The sequence below is a fragment of the Carcharodon carcharias genome, chromosome 5, assembly GCF_017639515.1.
Source record: "Carcharodon carcharias isolate sCarCar2 chromosome 5, sCarCar2.pri, whole genome shotgun sequence".
Taxonomy (NCBI): domain Eukaryota; kingdom Metazoa; phylum Chordata; class Chondrichthyes; order Lamniformes; family Lamnidae; genus Carcharodon; species Carcharodon carcharias.
In genome coordinates this window covers 126,454,667-126,474,530 of record NC_054471.1, presented here as the reverse complement: position 1 = coordinate 126,474,530, position 19,864 = coordinate 126,454,667, and the positions used below count along the sequence as shown (strand labels likewise).

Genomic DNA, 19,864 nt, shown 5'->3' with positions numbered 1-19,864 from the left:
CAATGTCCACTCAAACACTCATGAGATGTCTGTGAAACATACAAATGCAGCACAAAGGAAACACCCTCAGCCATGGTCAGAAAAGTGGACTTTATTGCCACCAAAATAAATAACACACATCGCTCTGACACAGATAATGAAACATTCCCTAATCTAGGGCCAACACAAAATCACCAGTGTCAAACCCATGGAGTGCCTAACATGCCTTATGCTTACGTTTGCGGGTGCTACGTCTTGGTGCCATCCCATCGCACAGCCTGCTGATTCTGCTGTCCTATTGGCCTCAATGACCTTGGCAGCTGTCCTCTGGCCCATGGAGCCTGTGCAGGCCCCGCCTGGGAGGGAGTGGCCAGTTCCAGAACTGGCACCTCCCCAGTTGTCGCAGCCTCAATGAATGCAACGGTCACTGGCAGAGGGGCGGAGGAGCTGCTACCCTCATCCAGAATACTCTGAGAGGAGGTCGCAGCGACGACAGGCAGCTGCTGCACCGACGTGAGGTCACATTGACCTCCCTGCTCTCTGCAGATGCATGGGCACCGAGCTGGGACACTTGGTGCCCAGAACATCTCCCACATTTCCAATGACCACCTGTGGCCATTAGCGGTTTGAGGGCTTGCAGGTCAGAGCGTAACCCAATCAGAAGATTCTCAATCTGTTGGAAGCCCCTCTCCATGAGAGTCGCCAATCTCTCAGTGGAGGAAGCCTGAAGGTCTGTCTTGAGGTTCATGCCATCACTGACACTCTGCCTGGATTCCTCCATCACAGAGACACAGTGAAGCACACCCTCATGCAACCCTGCCAGATGCTCCCAGGCACCCTGCCACTTGTCCTGCAGCTGCTGCATAGCTGACATCTCTAGAGGCACATCATCACTGCCCTACTCAGCATGTGCCTGCTCCCTTGCAGTCCTCCGGAATGCTGGTGCCATCGGCAGTCTCTGCCTGTGCCATATCCTCCAGCGATTGTGAAATGCCCTCTCCACTGTGCCCCGGGATGTTAGCCGACGTCATAATCCCCACCGATGTGGCAATTGCTGTGCTGGTGCCTGGTCTGCTGAAATGATGTGAAGCAAGTTGCAAGTGATGCCCCTCAGGTGTTTGTGGGGGGTGCTCTGGACTTGTTCCTGGCGGCCATGCGGAGGTGATGCTGAAATTAATAACAAGGACATTGCATCAGTTAGCGTTCAGTCAGTAACACAATTCATCCCTTCCCCCCCCCCGCCAGGCTCGTAATGTGCTCAACCTTCAAGAGCCTTAAGGAGTCGAACATTGGTGGGGTGGTAAATAGTCAACAGGAGGCTCAAACATTATCCACGCATACAGACAGGCTGGTCATATGGCCTAAGGAATGTTATGTGGATAGTGTGCGGTTAAGCACTTGGGCAAGACAAACAAGGTACGGGAATACATGAGGAATGGTAGGACTGTGGAAAGTCACGACGATTTATAGGGACCTTGCTGGGCAGACCCGTTAAGGTAGCAGAACAGGAACATAAGGCGTTTAACAAGGTCGAAGCCAAACTTGCCTTTATTAGCTGAGGAATAGAATGTAGGAAAAGGGAGGTCATGTTGCAAGTGCAGAAAATGCTTTTGAGGCCACATCTACACTTCTGTGTTCACTTGTGACCTGCGCTTCATGGGAGGGATGGCATTGGAGTGGGGAGAGTGCAGGGGTTCCTGACCTGGATGCATGCTGGCCTGGAGAGTTGGGGTTATGAGGAAACATTGCATATACTTGCGACATTTGCCGTGGTGCACAGGAGATTGACAAGTCACATGATTGACCTTCATACCATTATGAGGGGCATAGAATGGGTGGACAGAAGGCAACATTTCCCCTTGGCGCAGGGATGACTAACGTGGTGGCATTTATTTAAGTTGAGTGCCATGAGGTTGTTAGGTGAGGTGCTGAGGACCTTTTGGACAGAGTAATGTGGGACGCACTGGCTGAAAGGGTGGTGGAGAAACAAACCCTCCTAAGATACAATAAGTCTTTGGATGTGCAGCAGTGATAATATGGCATGTTAGGCCATGGGGATAGTCGTCACAAATGGGATAAGGTGACTTTGGAACATGCTAGAGACGCTCATCCTCAAGGGACCAAGGGACCTTTCTGTATGACCCACATGTCTGACTGTATCAGTCTGTGAATGAGCAGTGTTGCTGCATTAACGATTGCAGCAATCATCAGCGCTTTGGATGGTGGGGAGACGGAGTGGATGGGACTGTGGCCCACAAATACCTGGCTGCTGCACCCCAACCTCTACGACACCTGCTGACCTGGCCGCTTGCCTCCTCCCCAACTCCATGACCTGCTCCTCAAAGATGGAGACGTGCTGCAGCACGGCATGCCCAACACCAATCCGCAAACGCTCCCGGTTATTGTTCTCTGTTTTTGCCTGCAGAACAGAGAAGAGCATTTATTGGGGCTCATGCATTCTGCACGCGCACGCCGCACCCCAACCACAGTGACCCATCTGAGGCCCCCAGCAGCTCCTGTCCACACTACTGGTTATCAGTCACCAGAAGATTGTACGGCTGCTCCCAACCCCCTCCCCCAATGGCCACCTTAAAGCGCTTGAAGCACTGGATTCCTGTGTGCCACACAGTATCTTGAAAGCTTACTGCCTCCGCCACCTCCTGCCACGCCTGCATGATCACATGGGGGGCCCTCCTCCTCCCATCCTCAGGAAACAATATCTCCCGACGATTTGACACCTCTTCGAGGAGGGCAGCAAGACAGGCATCGGAGAACTGAGAGGCACATTGGCCCCCTGCTGGCTTACCCTGCAGCCTGCCCCCCTCCTCCTTCTCTGTCCTCACCTCCTCTGGAGCCCAGTCACTGGCCATGGTGAACAGCCTAAAGGAAGATGCTTGGTCGTTCTTTATACAGACTGCTAGTTCCCCATTGGAACCAGTGGTCTGTACATGCCCGCCACACATTTGAATTTCCCGCTGTACACAGGAGTCTGAAACGCGCTGGGCGGACCTTAATTGACCCACCTGCGCAAAATGGTGGCACGGCCTGCTTCGCCAGTGGCGATCGGCTCTGCGCCCGCCACCGATTGGGTCGGGCATGCCAACCCAACAAACAGAAAATTCAGCCCATTAACTCTTTCTACAGATGCTGCCAGACCTGCTCACTATTTCCAGCATTTCCTGTTTTAATTACAGAAGTAAAGCTGATCGGTTTACACAATGAAATGCTTGGCACCACGTCTTGGTTGCCTCCTGCCTCCCTCCTTCTCATGCTTCTGCTCCTCAGCTGCTCACCATGTAGCTGGTGGAAAGGGCTGTGCCCTCGTGATCGTGAGGTTCTGCAGCACACTGCAGACCACGGCAAATCTTGACAACCTCTCTGCCAAATTCTTCAAGGCTGTTTCAGAGCAGTCCAAGCAGCAGAATCATGTTTCAGCATGACAAAGGTCTGCTTGATCACATGTTGTGTGGCATTCATTGTATATTGCATACCTGTGTATTGGTTGTGCACCAGAGTCATGAGCCCCATTGCCAAAGGATAACTCTTCTCATGCAGTAGTTCAGCGTGGTAGCAGAGATGCAGATGACACAATGGACTGCCACCGAATTAAGGCATCATGCAAGGATACTGGAAATCAACCTGCATGATTCTCTGCATATGATCGCATATCAGCTGGACTTTGAAGGAGTTGAATCCCTTTCAGTTACATTACACCTCAGAATTGACATGCAGGGCCCGCAAAGTGGCATCCTGCACTATGGGGAAGCCAACAATTCTTGTGAAGCCGCTTGCTCACTATATCTGCTGTCCTCTGAAAGAGAGAATGAAATACTGTCAATTTTCTTTGAACAAAGAGCATCAGTGGCCTCTTTTACAATGGATGGAAAATGTTGACATGATGCAAATATCTCCAAGTCCAGCCCAGAAGGGTCCTGTGCATAAAGGTTTCATGGTCACAGTCACCTTCACAGCCACTGACAATTCTGTCCTTGCTGTGGTCTAAGGTTGCACATGTGGCTGCTGCAGGTGGCAGATTTCATTGAGGATGTCCTTACCGAACTGCTGACATTTGACACCTTATTCCTTGCTGAGATTCAATCCCTGAATGCCCTGGGTGGATAAGGCCTCCTGCTGAGAGTCCTCCTCCTTTTCCTCTTTATCTTTCTTTCAGCAACTTCCCCTGGTCTGCATGACCTCTGCTTATTCTCACAGTCATGCTGTATTCCAGAGAGAATGGCTTCTACTGCATCCATCTCTGAGAGCAACTGGTTTGTGCAGAATCCTTGAAGTCAGGACCAACTCCTTCACCACAACACTCCCTGCAGACTTTAACAATTTCTAAGAATTCTGGAAAGCATCAAACTCATACAGTCAGTAAGACAGCCAACAAAAATCCATCAATAACTAATCTGCAAATAGTGAATGACCCCTTTAAATAAAGTTGCTGAACACATCTTCAGCTGTGCATGATTAAGAGACAGTGTTGACTGGAGCATTGATCTCCAAAATGGCAAGCTGGTGTCAAATGCTGATTTGATGTCAGTACTGCCATTTTGAAGGTGCATAGATTGACATCATGACCTGCCTGCCTGCAGTCTACCAATGCAGATCAAGGCCCAGATTTTCACATCTCTATTGTGGCAAAAATGGGAACTGCCTAAAAATCATAAGTTCCGCCCACAAACTCAGCACTTCCCTTTTTTATGGGGGCAGGAATAGGGGCTGGGCACGTTTCTCACTTGTACATTTTACGGAGGCAGCTAGCCATTTAAATCATCAGCTGCCTCCACTGACGTGGTAATTTGGTAGCCATGGAGCGTGAAACCCAAAGTATGCTGGTTAGACCTGGTGAAAGTAGGTCTGAACTTGGTGGATTTGTTTGGACAGCCAGGGTACCCCTTTAGAGAGTTAAGGTACCCCTTTGGATCTGGTTCCAAAACACCTTCGGTGGTGGTCAGGTGCTCTTTGTAATTGTTAAAAGCAGGCATAAATGTGAGTAAAAAGCGCATAAACTCATTATTGTCAAGCTCATTGGAATTGTCAACAGACCTGTTAAAACAGCCAGAAACACCTGTCAAAGGTTCTTGTCAAAAGCACCTATGAAAGGGAGCTGTCAAGCTGTCAAGGCAATTAAAAGCCCTGCCCTTTAAATCTTTGAAAAAAATGTCTAGAATGTTAAACAAATGATTGTTTGCTCTTTTGCCATCTGGTGACATAAGCTTGAGGGTTTCCATTACTGGATTGCTGCTGCATTACTAATTTCACAACCATCCATTATCATAGTAGGGTGCCTGCCATTTCAAAGTTTGATTGACAGCTACAGGTAGTTATAGCCCCTTTGATTTGGGACTATCAATTCCAATGAAGTTACACATCGGATGCCATACTGGGAAGGGCTTTATCAAAGTTGGGACCAGATTTTCACTCCCGGGTCAGGTGCGCTGACTACTAATCCAACCGACCCCTCTCGGACTGAAAATCCAATGTCCCAGCCGAGCACCCCCACCAAGGGCAAAATCCTGCCCCATGTGTTTTCAACTTCATGGCACTTAACATCCATTCACAATTGTTATAGATAAACATTTGATTGATTCTGTTTCAGGTTATTCTTCAAAGGGATTTGAAAGCATATATCAAGAGAGCTTTTCATCAGTTCATAAGGCTGAATTTTACGCTGATCAGGCGGGCATGCTTTCTGACAATTAAGAGGGCAATTAAGCCCATTAACGGCGCAATTATCTGTCTGTCATTTTACCTGGCCCTACCGTTGGCAGACAGGTGAATCGGCCAGATGGCCTTTGCGTTTTTCAACAAACTTCATCCACAGGCGGGATGAGATTTCTGTGATGAAATAAAATATAAATAAATTTTTCATAAGCTAAGTTTTCAGGTGACTGATTATGATGCATGGACACTTTTTTCAGCTTTTGAAACCTTTATTTTTGCTGTTTCAGGTCTTCAGCTCCCTGAGGCAGCTCTCTGCCTTCAAGGAGTTTTCTGTCAGTACTGGCCCGTGCCTGCGTCATTGCTCACTCGGGCAGCGCTGAACCTTTCAGCACCAGATTCACAATGGCTGGCTGCAGTCGAGCGCCGATCATGGTCGGCAGTCCATTTCCCAGCCAATCCTGGGCCCGCTGATCACGCCTGCCCACCAAGCTGAAAATTCAGGCCATAATTCCTAAGGCCATTAGAGAGGGTGAAACAGTGGACTTTGTAGGAAATCATATAACGTCAAAAGCAAAATGTGATGGATATTGTAAATCTGAAATAAAATCACAAAATACTGGAAACACTCAGCAGATCTGGGACCATCTGTGGAAACAGAGTTAACCTTTCATGCTGGAAAAAAAATAGAAATTTTACAGTTTCTGAACAAGTACAGAACCAGGGAAAAATGTGTGTTGGAGTAGGTGGAGTGGGGGGGGAGGGGGGAGAGGTGGAAAGAACTAGAGAGGGTGGTGTGTGATAAGGTGGAAGGCAGAAATGATTAAATGAAAAAAAGGGAGGATGGTGCAAGGCAAAAGGAGGGATGTAAAAGGGACAATAAAGAAACCAAAGATGTAAATGGCAAGAGCAGAACTAGTACCTGCTTTTTGAGAGAATCATAGCGGTGGTTGTAGGAAGTTCTTAGATCTGAGAATAAGGAAAATATCTTTGTGAAATTCTGATAAATGTAGTCAGAGTTACATATCTATTTTTAAAAATATAATTTAATGTCCTCAAAATTCTAATATTTATTAAGTTTATACTTCCCTGCTTGTATTGAAAACTTATTGTACCACCCATAGGGCAAGTTTTTATTTATTATTATAATATTTCCAGCTTGTTCTAAATACAAGTTTTATACTCTGAAATATTAACAGCTAATTTACATGATGCATAGTTAAATGCATCAAATTATTTATTTTTTTCAAGGTAAGGCATTTTCAAATCAGACATTTTTCAAGCTGTTTTTCTCTTTTCTTCCTCTTCCCAAAGTATGCCGTCTGGATGGTCCTCTGGGTCACGTGGAATGTGTTTGTTATCTGCTTCTACTTGGAGGTTGGAGGCCTTGCAAAGGTAATTTGCCACCTGATGTTCCATAGCTGTTCACCCTCTAATCATACAAGCTATTAAATCAGTCTTGTAAAGCATCCTTTGTCCTGAGATATTTTTAAAGATTATCATGTCGTTCTGAATAGGTTGACACAACTGTGGCTATATCTGTTCTGTGCAAACTTTATTTTGACCAACAGGTGCAAGATGCAGTAAGTTCATTCATGTGGAGAAATCTGCAGGTAAACTGAGTTTATTCCAGAGGCAATTGCATCAGGCTTTAATATAACTTGATCATATAAATTCTAAATATTTCTCTACACTGAAGAAGTTAGAATGTGCTTCTTTCTCCTCAAGGGAAAGAAACTCCTTCAGTTGTTTCAAATAATGTTGTTATATTCACACATTAATTATTGCTATCTCTAGAGGAATAAGTGCCATAAGGGGTTGTGAGGCATTGCTGATGGAAGAACAAAACAATAAAATGAGATAGTGTAGTGCAACCATTTCATCTAGCTGAAATGAGATAAACACTAGTAGACTAGGGCTTAAAATATGAATTTAAAAAATAGAAAGTCAAGAACCTAAGCCATAACTCATTGATGTACAGTTGTGTTCAATATTGAAATGCTCCGTGAAGCTTTTGGTCGGAGCAGTCATTGCCAGATAGCTGTCTGTGATGAAGCATTCTATTTTGGGAGGCATAAAAAGCTGTTAGCTCATCCTGCTCCAAGAGTACTTTCTCAGGAATGCTAACAGCACATTGCCCAGCGTGGCTGTATCAAAGCCCTGGGCCTAATTTAGTGGTTGCGGCAGGAGAGCTGTCCACCATTGGGAAACCATTGGCAACCCTGCACTGGCCATTTTCTGGATTTCCAATGGGTTTAGAATCCAATTGGGCACTTGCCTTCCTGGATCCTGTGAGGGAAATATCCCCTTGGAAATCCTGGTGCAGGTCGGATGTCCCTCCTCAGGGGTCTGTTAGCCAATCAGAAACTGGGGCAGCTCTCTGGTATCAGCAGCACCACTTAGAGTGGTGGCCCCATTGGTACTGCAGTGTATCTTAAACCAGGAATCAACAATGGAGCCCAAGGGAAAGGGTGAGTGAAGTGAGTTCGCCGGAGCCAGACAGGGAGACCCCAGTGAGTGGTGGGGGAGGATTGCCAATTTGAGAGTCTTATTCCATCAGTGCCTCCATCAGGCATGGAGTGCCTGGCACGGAACGATTCCCCTACCAGGCCTCAGTCCTACCCACCAGGGTATTCCTGGCAGTAAGCTTGAATGGCGTGGTACCCAGCCACTACTGATTAGATACCAGCAGAAGCAGAATAGTCCCCTAAAGGCCTCAATTGGCCTCCCAGCCACCCTTGACCCTTCCTGGCCAAACCTCATTGGAGGAAGCCAAGAAAGTGGCGGGATCACCACTCTGCACCACCCCCTGCCTGCTCACATGGCACCTCCCCTGCGACCACCCCCCTCCCTCCCCCAACCACCACTTCTGAACCTACCTCTGGGGGAGGGCAGGGCATTAAATTCTGCCCCTAAACTTAACGCTGTTCTTCCGCAACTAACAGAACAGTGCCCGGTTGCTGTGAGATAATACCGAACCAACATAATTAAAGTGCAGTTGTCCACATTAGTATGGTAGGTATCTACCATACTACTTCCCAACTGCTCCTATGTCTGCCAGCAATCTGATTTTCTTAGCTAAGGTTTTTACACCCACACATATCTTCCTATCATCCATAAATTTGCTGATCACATACAAATATAGTCCCAAAGTAATCAGTGTTAAGGTGTTTGTTCTCCAACATCTTTATTAGTTATCTTGGAGGACATTGGGGAAACTGTCAGCAAGTTTGTGGAAATAAACGGGCTCCCTGGATAATTTTTTTAGTACTTAGGGGCTCCATTGATATAGTTTCACATCACTTGTACTGCATTTAAAACTTAATTAGTACTCCAGAGTCATGTTAAACCATCTTCAGTGAGTAACAGACTGGATGTGGACCTTCAACGTTAGAGAAATCCAGGTCCATACATTTTTAGATGCAGAAGACTAAAGGTTTGCTTTACTTTAGATTTTGTAGATTTATGTATTTGGTCATTTTAAGATGTTATGGTGGAAGAATTAATCTCGACTAGTCTTTTGGTTCAAGATAGCTCCTCAGTACTGACTTCCAAGTAGCTTCCACACTGTAACTCATTCAAGTACAAACCCGTTTCCATCTGTTTCAGATGAAGTTACATTGTTTCATAGTTTGCCATTGTGAGATTTGAACTCTTGATACTCTTTTGAGTAAACCTGTTTCCATCTGTTTCAGATGAAGTTACATTGTTTCATAGTTTGCCATTGTGAGATTTGAACTCTTGATCTTGGCATTACAAACCCAGTACCATAACCACTTGGCTATTTAGGCCAAGCTTTTGGTTATTTTAATGTGTAGCTGTGACTTGGCTAAATTAGAATCATCAGCTGGTGTCAATTGGAAACAGTAATAAGATCAGCTTTCCAGGTGATTGTTGTGCACAAATAACAAGGTAAAACACAACTAGGACAAGTTCCATGCTGTACCTGGAAATTTGGCAGATTCATTTTCTGAGTGTCATAAACCAAAGGTTTTTAGAAGCAGTGGAAATAGTTATAAGTGATAATAGATTTAATGATGGCATCAGTATCTTCAGGTGTTTCAGTGGGAGAACATTTAGGGCACAGTGATCATTGCATCATAAGGTTTAGGTTGGCTATAGAAAATGACAATGAACAATCCAGAGCAAGAATAATTAACTGGGGAAAGCCAATTTCAGTGGGGTAAGAGTGGATCTAGGCTGAATAAATTGGAGCTAAAAATTGGCAGGAAAAATGATAGCTGAACAATGACCTGCCTTCAAAGAAGTGATGGTGCAGGCACAGTCAAGGATATTCTCGCAAAAGAGAAAGGTAGGGGAAACAAATCCAGAGCTCCCTGGATGACAAAGGAGGTAGAAGTTAAGATAAAGAAGAAAGAGTGTGTTTATGACAAGTGTAGGGTAGAAAATATAATTGAGAACCAGGCTGAATAAGGAAGGTTCAGAGGGGATGTGAGAATGCAAATAAGAGAAGCAAAGGGGGGGTATGGAAAGAGACTGGCAGCCAACATAAAAGGGAATCACAAAGCCTGAAGGCATATAAATAATAAAAGGGTGGTCAAAGGAGGAGTAGGGTTGATTCAGGACCAAAAAGAGGATTTACGCATAGAAACGGGGGGGCATGGCTGAGGTATTAAATGAATACTTTGCATCTGTCTTTGCATCTGCCCAGGCCATGGTGAAAGAGGAGGAAATCCGGTCACTAGAAGGGTTTAAAATTGAATAGGGAGGAAGTTTTAGATAAAATATCTGTAATTAAAGTTGATAAGGTTGATAAAATGTATCCAGGAATATGGAGGAAACTGAGAATGTTGTATCGGCACTGGCCATAATTTTTCTGTCTTCCCTAGACTCAGGGGTGGTGCCAGAGGACTGGACAATTGCAAACATTGGGCAGAATGTAGCCCTTATTGGGTGGGTTCGGCGGGGGTGGGCAATGTTGGTCAGGAAGCCGGCGGCCACCTGGGATCGGGGCCGGACCATGATTTCACGCTGGCGGACCAATTAAGACCCACCCAGCATGGAACACGAGTGGCTGCACTTAGCCCTGCCTGTGTGGGTGGTGGGGGAGTGGGAGTGCAAGCGTGAACTTTGCACATGCACATGAGTGTGCACTTGCCAATCTCCCTGAGGCACAGAGTTGCTTCAGGGAGATGAAGGGTTTTCAGAAAAATAAATAAAGGCTCATAAAATGTTATAAAACATGTCCCCTCATGTGCCTCATGTGCCTGCCCGTGGATGAAGTTTCCAAAAAAATGTAAAGGCCACTTGGCTCTTTCTCCTGTCCACCAACCATAAAGTTGGATGGGCAGCGAAAAATGTAAGTTAATTAAGACTTTAATGGCCTTAACAGGCTTTTAAATTGTCGGCAGGCATGCTGCCAATTCCCGCGCCCGGCCACCAGCCAAAGTATTGTGCGATTGCGCGTTGACATCCGGACGCTTGCCCAACGTCAACGCGTGCCATTTTACACTTGAGCAGGTCGCCACACACCTGCTGAGGTAAAAATTTTGCCCATTATGCCCTTGTTCAAAAAAGGGTGTAAGGATAAGCCCAGCAACTACAGATCAGTCATTTTAATTTCGGTGGAAACTTCTAGAAACTATGGCCAGAATATTGCCATTGGTGTGCAGGGGCAGGCCCACAAGGCCGACCTGACAAGGGCTAAATTCTGGCCTAGGTGAAATGCTCATTCAGAGACCCGGTGCACAAATGGAGGGAGTGGGCCCTTAGCTTCTTCCTCGAACAGAGGCCCGAACAATCCCCATCCACCACTACTCTCCTCCGTATGGCTGAACTTGTTCTTACACTGAACAATTTCTCCTTCAACTCCTCTCACTTCCTCCAAATAAAAGGTGTGGCTATGGGTACCCACATGGGCCCCAGCTATGCCTGTCTCTTTATGGGGTATGTGGAACATTCCTTGTTCCAGTCCTACTCCGACCCCCTTCTACAACTCTTTCTCTGGTACATCAATGATTACTTCGGTGCTGCTTCATGCTCTCATCAGGACTTGGAAAAATTTATTAATTTTGCTTCCAATCTCCACCCCTCCATCATTTTCACGTGGTCCATCTCTGACACTTCCCTTCCCTTCCTTGACCTCTCTGTCTCAATCTCTGGTGATAGACTGTCCACCAATATCCATTACAAACCTACCGACTCCCACAGCTACCTTGACTACAGCTCCTCACGCCCCACTTCCTGTAAGGACTCCATCCCATTATCTCAGTTCCTTCGCCTCCGTCGCATCTGTTCCGATGATGCTACCTTCAAAAACAGTTCCTCTGACATGTTCTCCTTCTTCCTTAACCGAGGTTTTTCACCCACGATCGTTGACAGGGCCCTCAAACGTGTCCGGCCCATCTCCCGCGCATCCGCCCTCATGCCTTCTCCTCCCTCCCAGAAACATGATAGGGTCCCCCTTATCCTCACTTATCACCCCACCAGCCTCCTCATTCAAAGGATCATCCTCCGCCATTTCCGCCAACTCCAGCATGATGCCACCACCAAACACATCTTCCCTTCACCCCCCCCCTGTTGGCATTCCGTAGGGATCGTTCCCTCCGGGACACCCTGGTCCACTCCTCCATCACCCCCTACTCCTCAACCCCCCACCTATGGCACCTCCCCATGCCCACGCAAAAGAAGTAACACCTGCCCCTTCACTTCCTCTCTCCTCACCGTCCAGGGGCCCAAACACTCCTTTCAAATGAAGCAGCATTTCACTTGCATTTCCCCCAACTTAGTCTACTAAGTATTCGTTGCTCCCAATGTGGTCTCCTCTACAATGGAGAGACCAAATGTAAACCGGGCAACCACTTTGCAGAGCACCTGCGGTCTGTCTGCAAGAATGACCCAAACCTCCCTGTCGCTTGCCATTTTAACACTCCACCCGTCTCTCTTGCCCACATGTCTGTCCTTGGCTTGCTGCATTGTTCCAGTGAAGCCCAACTCAAACTGGAGGAACAACACCTCATCTTCCGACTAGGCACTTTACAGCCTTCCGGACTGAATATTGAATTCAACAACTTTAGGTCTTGAGCTCCCTCCTCCATCCCCACCCCCTTTCTGTTTCTTCCCCCTTCCTTTTGTTTTTTTCCACTAAATTATATAGATTTTTCTTTTCCCACCTATTTCCATTATTTTTAAATATTTTTAAATCTTTTATGCTCCCCCCACCCCTACTAGAGCTATACTTTGAGTGCCCTACCATCCATTCTTAATTAGCACATTCGTTTAGATAATATCACCAACTTCAACACCTATGTGTTCTTTTGTTCTTTTGTCTGTGACATCTTTTGATGATCTGCTTCTATCACTGCTTGCTTGTCCCTACAGCCACACCACCCCCCTCCACTTCTCTCCCCCCACCCAACCCCCTCCACCCCCCCACACACACCTTAAACCAGGTTATATTTCACCCCTTCCTGGGATTCACCTAGTTCTGTTGAAGGGTCATGAGGACTCGAAACGTCAACTCTTTTCTTCTCCACCGATGCTGCCAGACCTGCTGAGTTTTTCCAGGTAATTCTGTTTTTGTCCCGGTGCACACATGATGGGCCAAAGGGCCTCTTTCTGCGGTGTAATGATTCTGTGACCCTGGGTACTATCTACCGTCCTTCAAATTCAAAAAATTCAAAATTAGCAATAATACTTTGCTCTGGGACTGATTTGTTTTTCTGGGCTCTTGGATAAAAGAATAAAAGCACTTGTTTCTGAAACCAGGGCCAAGATTTTCAGTTCGATGTGCAGGGCCGGGCCCCATGCAGGGATGTGTAAAATGACACGGGGTGACATCGACGTCACCGCGCATCATTCGATCTTTCGTTCGGTGGGTGTGCACCTCAGTCAGCTGCGTGCCTGCCGAACTGTCAAACGCCTGTTAAGGCCATTAATAAACTAATTAAGTAAATTAAGCAGATGGAGAGCCCAGGTGGCCTTCGCATTTTTCATGAAACCTCATCCACTGGCGGGATGCGGTTTCATGAAGGGTTTATTAAATTTTTAAACATTTGATAAACATGTCCCAGCTCATGTGACAGCGTCACATGATGGGACATGTCTAAGTGATTTTAACCTCCGTGCTTCAGGGAGATTTCTGTGCTCTTTTGCGCGCATGCACGAAATAGCGTAGGCCCCAACTCTCCCTCCTCCCCTCGCCTGCACAGGTGGCAGCGCTACCGGGCACGCATCACACTGAGTGGGCCTTAATTGGCCCGCCCACGTAAAATGGCGGCACGCAGCCGTTTGCAGGTGGTGATTGGCTCCACGCTAGTCCACACCCGCTCCTGACCAGCCCACCGACAGAGAGAAAATTCTCCCCCTGAACTTCTAAATGGAGAACTCTGGCAAATATCAGAAAATCGCTTGCTGATTTAGTGCAGGGATCATCCATTCCTTGATTAGTGATTATGGAAAGCATCCAGAAATATTATGAGTGACAATGCATGTTAGGTTCAGGATTTGAGTAATTTTTCTTTAATCACCAACCACAGGAAAGGTCTAAGTTTCTAGGTGGAATGAGGAGGGAGTAATCTGGCCTTCGTGATATGATTCTTCCTAAGACTAGGACAAGATCTCAACTGTAAACAGAACAAAGATCTCATTCAAAATGACTCTTTCAACGTTTTATGAGACATTTCATTGAAGTATTTTATCTGTCTTTGCAGGAGATTGTCATTTAATTTTATCCTGTTACATAATTGTATATTTTTTTGCAATTCATTCTTGGGATTTTTTTTCATTCATTCACGGGATGTGGGCTTCGCTGCTGGGCCAGCATTTATTGCCCATTCCTGGTTGCCCTTGAGAAGGTGGTGGTGAGCTGCCTTCTTGGACCTCTGCAGTCCATGTGATGTAGGTACACCCACGGTGCTGTTAGGGAAGGACAATGAAGGAATGGTGATATATTTCCAAGTCAGGATAGGATATGGATGATGTTGGATTTACTGCCTGTCCTTTATTCCTCTGATGTGAACAATGAACCGGAGATGTTATTCATTGACATAGGCCTGAATTTTCAGTTTGGCGGGCAGGCACAATCGACAGGCCTGGGAGTGATCGGAAAACAGACCGCTGATCGTGATCGGCCCCCGCCCACAATTCCACACTGGCTGGCCAATTAACGACCAGCCAGCATGAAGCGCACATTGAAAAACTCAGTGCTGCTGGAGTTGGGAAGAGGCGAGGAGGAGGATGAACAATGAAGTCAGCACGGATGGGCCAGCGCTGACAGAAAGCTCCCTGAAGGCAGAGAGCTGCCTCAGGGAGCTGAAGGCCCAAAACCCGGGAAATAAAGTTTTTAAAATCAGGAAAAAAAATGTCCAAGCGTCACAATCAGGCACCTGAACATATAGATTATAAAACTGCTGTACATAGATTTCTATTTTTATTTTATTTAATAATGGAAAGCTCATCCCACCGTTGGATGAGGTTTGCTGAAAAATGTAAAGGCTCCTAGCCGATTCGCCCGTCCGTCAATCATAAGGTTGCTCGGGCTATGTAAAAAGACTGCAATTGCGCCATTAATGAGCTTAATTGCCCTCTTAATTGTCGGTGGGCTCGCTTGTGACTTTAGCCCTCGCCCGCCGACTGAAATATTGCGCGAGCAGGGGATGAAATCAGGACGCTTGCCTGATGTCATCTTGCACGATTTCACACCTGATCGGGCTGGGCGCGTGCCCGCACAATCAACGCAAAATTCAGCCCATTATTATTATTCAAAGTAGCTGATGTTATACTTGTAATAAAACTTAGAGCTGAATTTTCATAAGTACTGAGACGGGTGGTGTAAAAATTCATGCTGCCAGCCGTTTGCCAGTTTACCAGCACCATTTTGCTTGCAGGCCCTTTTCACAGGGTTGGTAGGGGTACCAACCGGCAAGCAGCAGATAGACAAGTAAGCAGGATTAAGGGCCTAATGTCAGAGACTAGCTGAAATTTTCCTGTCAGACTTTGGGCCACTCCGAGGCATCGAGGACTAGGCCAGATGCCCGAAGGTGGCAGGCAAAAACCTACTCTCCATGCAGGCTTCAAGGCCTTCCCCAAATGCCTGGTCACAGTTGTGGCCACAGGCAACACTCTGGGGGGGTACTCCCATCCTGATGATGGCCCAGCAGCTGTAGCCAGTTTTCAATTAAAAGTTTGAAATATTGCCGAAAGAGGGCACCTCCAGATAGAGGCCTTTTCTGTCTTTTACTTGAACTGCAGGCTGCTGCTGCTTCTGAATTGAAGGGCCTCCTTTACTGGACAGCCAGCCCATGCTCTGGCTACTAAATGGCCAATTCAGGGAAAATCACAGCCAGGTGACTGTTCTCTACACAGTGCAGGGTTGTGATCCCCATTTGCCCATAATGTCATTATAGGGCCAAAATTTAACAGTGTGAAGGTAGAAGCTACAATCTATTTCTGCAGGAAAGCACATTCTTTGGGCTACACCTGCTTATTTCTTTAAGTTTTACTTATATGTCTTGCAAATATAATCACTTCCAAGTTTCCATTCAAGACTGGTATTTTCCTCACTTGGATATATAAGGCAACTCCTTCATCATTGCTGAGTCAATAACTTAGATTTCTCCATTGTCAAATCAGCATGGCAACAAGGACAGTGGTGGATTAAGGTGAAAGCAGTCCACCACCAGCTTCTCAGGATAACCAGGGTAAATGTGGTATTGTCAACATCATCATCATCATTCTGAGGGCAAATGAAAAAGTAATATCTATATTTAGCTCCAATCTCTACTCTTGTCAATATACTGGAAATTTACATTTAAACAGCACATCATCATAATCATTTTAATCTCACCCTTCATTGAGGTATGTTTGCCTAAATTCCAGTCAAACTCTTTGGATTTTTAAATTTTCTTTCAACTGGCTTTTATGTTTTGTAACTTCTGTTCCTAGCGTTTGTGTACTTTTTTGATGTTGCTCCCAGTCTATCAAGTACAATACAATTCTGTTTTTTCCTTTTAGTTCCTGCTTTCGTTTTTTCACCAGAGCTGAATTTCTTTATCCCCAGTCTCTATTTTTATGAAGGGAATGTGGAAATCCAAGGATCTACTTTTTATTTGCATCCTTGGGCTGGATTTTACATTTCTCAGCAGGGTGAGCAAGGCAGAATGGAAATTGAGGGGTCCGCTTCCTCCTGCCCCTGTCTCAGCTTGTCCAATCAAGCGTTGGATAGGCAATTACTGCTAAGGAAACCTTGCAAGAAATTTCCCTTGACTCAATTTACCACAACAGGGTTTTAAAAAATGTAGGCCTGAATTTCACGGTCAGCGGGCGGGCTCAGCAGGAGCGTGCAGGGTCGATCGCGGAGCCGATCGCAATCAGCTCTGTGCCGCCATTTTACGCGGGCAGGCCAATTAAGGCATAATACCCGAGCCGTTGCACTTAGCGCTGCCTGCGCAGGCGGGGGGAGGAGGGAGATTCAGGGCCAGCGCTCTTTCACGCGCATTTGCGCAAAAGAGCACTTCAGTCTCCCAGAGGCACGGAGCTGCCTCAGGGAGATTGAAGCGCCTTTGAAATAAATAAATGGATAGAAAATTTAGTTAAGCATGTCCCCTCATGTGACTGTGTCACATGAGATGGGATATGTTTTTATATTTCAGAATTTTAAAAAATTTAATTCATAAAAACTTTAGGAAACCTCATCTCGCTTGTGGATGAGGTTTCCTAAAAAGCATGAAAGCCGCTTGGCCTTTTTGCCTGCCCGCCAACCCTAAGGTTAGACAGGCAGCTAAACAATGACCTTAATTACTTCCTTAAAGGCCTTAATAGCTAACTCCGATGCGTGCCCGCCGAATGAAACATTGCGAGACAGCATGATGACATCGGGACATATTCTCGATGTCATCATGCGTTATTTTATGCACAGGTGTGCCGGGACCGCCCCCATGTGCCAGCTGAAAAAGTCAGGCCATAATCTTTTCATAGGGGAGAATTTTTGGCTTGGTAAGCGGGGGAAGCAGAACTGTCAAAGGCCTATTAAGACCATTTAAAAACTAATTATACTAATAAACTGACCTGCCTGTCCAGCCTCAAGGCTGGTGTGCAGGCGAAGAGCCCAGGCAGCCTTCGCATTGTTCATGAAACCTCATCCACGGGCGGAATGAGGTTTCATGAAGTGTTTATAAATTGAATAAAAACTTTTATAAAAACTCATTGACATGTCCCAGTTCATGTGACACTGTCATATGAGGGGACATGTCTTAACATTTTTTCTTTTCTTTATTCAAATTTTTAAAACTTAAACGAATCTCCCTGAGACACGAAGTTGCCTCAGGCAGATTTCTGCGCTCTTTCACGCGCATGCGCAAAAGAACACAGGCCCCAACTCCGGGAACCACCACCACCACCACACCACCACCGCCCCCATCCCCACAGGGAGCGCTCAGCACTTCCAGGCGCACGTCACGCTGGGCAGACCTCAATTGGCCCGCCCATGTAAAATGGCAGCACGGATCCGATCGGGGACGTCTATTGGGTCCACACCCTCCCCCACCCTCCCCCACACAACCCCCCCGACGGTGGGAAAATTCTCCCCATAGTGTTCAAGGCCACTGATTTACTTGCAAATGTGCACACAATTATACAAATACATTCCAAATAAAAGTTAACATTCCAATGACAAAAACACAGTTTATTCAAATGCTGTAAACCAGTAGCCTTGATAATATAACCTAAGTCACATAACATGAAAATTATCCTGGCATCTGGGAAAATACAATCATGAAAATACCCAACCAATACTTGCTGGATTATTATAAGAATTCAACTGTTCCACTAATGCTCTTTGGGGAAGGGAACTTGCCTTCCCTGCCTGGTCTGACCTACACCGTGAATACAAACCCACGCTCTGCAGTTAACGTTTAATAGCCTCTCATCTGGCCCTCATCTGCCTACTCAGTTGTAAAAAATCCCAGCCGCTACCTGTTTGGATCAATTAGGGATGGGCAATATGAGAAGCTTTACCAGAATAGCCCACAGCCTGTGAATAAATTTTAAAAGTTTCAACTTGTGTTCCCTTGTATCCCTTGTTTAACTTAAATTCTTGATCTATCTTTCCAATACTGTTTACTGGCTTAGCTATTTGTACAAAACCAGCTCCTTTTACAGGTGAAAACCAAATTTCTTCAATCTTTCATCAAAAATTGTACCTCTAGCTCCAGAAATTGGTAATAAAGCTCATTTCTGAATTCTTGTAATATTTTGGTATCTCACCACTAGAGGTATTTGCATCAGTAATAAAGTTTTGTTAACAAAATTAACACCTACAACAACTATTTCCCCTTTCTCATATTTGATCTTAGCTAAAAAGATAAAGTACATTAATACATTCAAGCTTCTCCTGTTTTTTTATTGAATAGGCTCATCAAATACTTGCCATGGCCATAAATAGCACTGATGAGGGATAGAACACTGGCAGTGCCAATAAAGACACATGATAGCCATTGTCAACTATAGGCAGAGAATGGGTGGAAGGCAGGTAGAGCATATTGTGTTTTCTACCTTACACAAACAACCTTACAACTTCACAAAAAAGATCGCTGACTCAATTAGGCAAGTTATTTTTTTTTTGAAGCGTTGAAACTATGTACAATAATACCTGAGAAGTTAGTTAACACATCTAAGCTCTGGGACGGCTCCTATCTTCTGCCGATGATTACATGAATGTATACATCATATCCTGTCTGGTGATGCCCAGCAATTTTCAATACGCCCTTAAAGTTATACCACAACAGAGCATGCCTACCTCCCAATTATTGTTAGCAGCAGGTCAAGCCACTTTGTTTCATATGCTTTGTTTTCACATCCATTTCATAATTGAGCTACAGGTGCTAAATGAGTGCCTTGCTGCAGCTCACTGGTTCTGGGAAAGAAGCAAACCACAGTTGGCTCCCATATTGAAGTCAATAGTCAGAAGGGGCTGATTAAATAATCCCAGAGGAGCCTGTAAGGGCCACTGTTAGGCCACTAATTATTGTTACAAATGCACAAAGCATTTACGGCCTAATCTCTTCTCATTTACACCATTAAATGGCAGTTGGGGTAATACATACTTCATAGGAATTTGATTTGTACAATTTAATGAGGCCCTTTCCTGTTTCAGATGGTTCTCTGGACAATCCCTATAAAGGCCCTGGGCAGAATATTGATGTGTGGGATTGGAGCAGGAAGGGATTGATAAATGCAATACTCTAATTTTAGGACTGCTGTT

The 19,864-nt window shown here is 45.7% G+C and overlaps 1 protein-coding gene across 1 annotated transcript in view; it reads left to right on the top strand.

Moving 5' to 3' along the window:
• Positions 1-19,864, top strand: part of nkain2 (sodium/potassium transporting ATPase interacting 2) — a 418,979-nt gene that overhangs the window by 59,504 nt on the left and 339,611 nt on the right. The window contains exon 3 of the mRNA XM_041187394.1: positions 6,958-7,038. Coding sequence (XP_041043328.1) covers positions 6,958-7,038 — 81 coding nt within the window. The remainder of the gene's footprint in view (positions 1-6,957; positions 7,039-19,864) is intronic.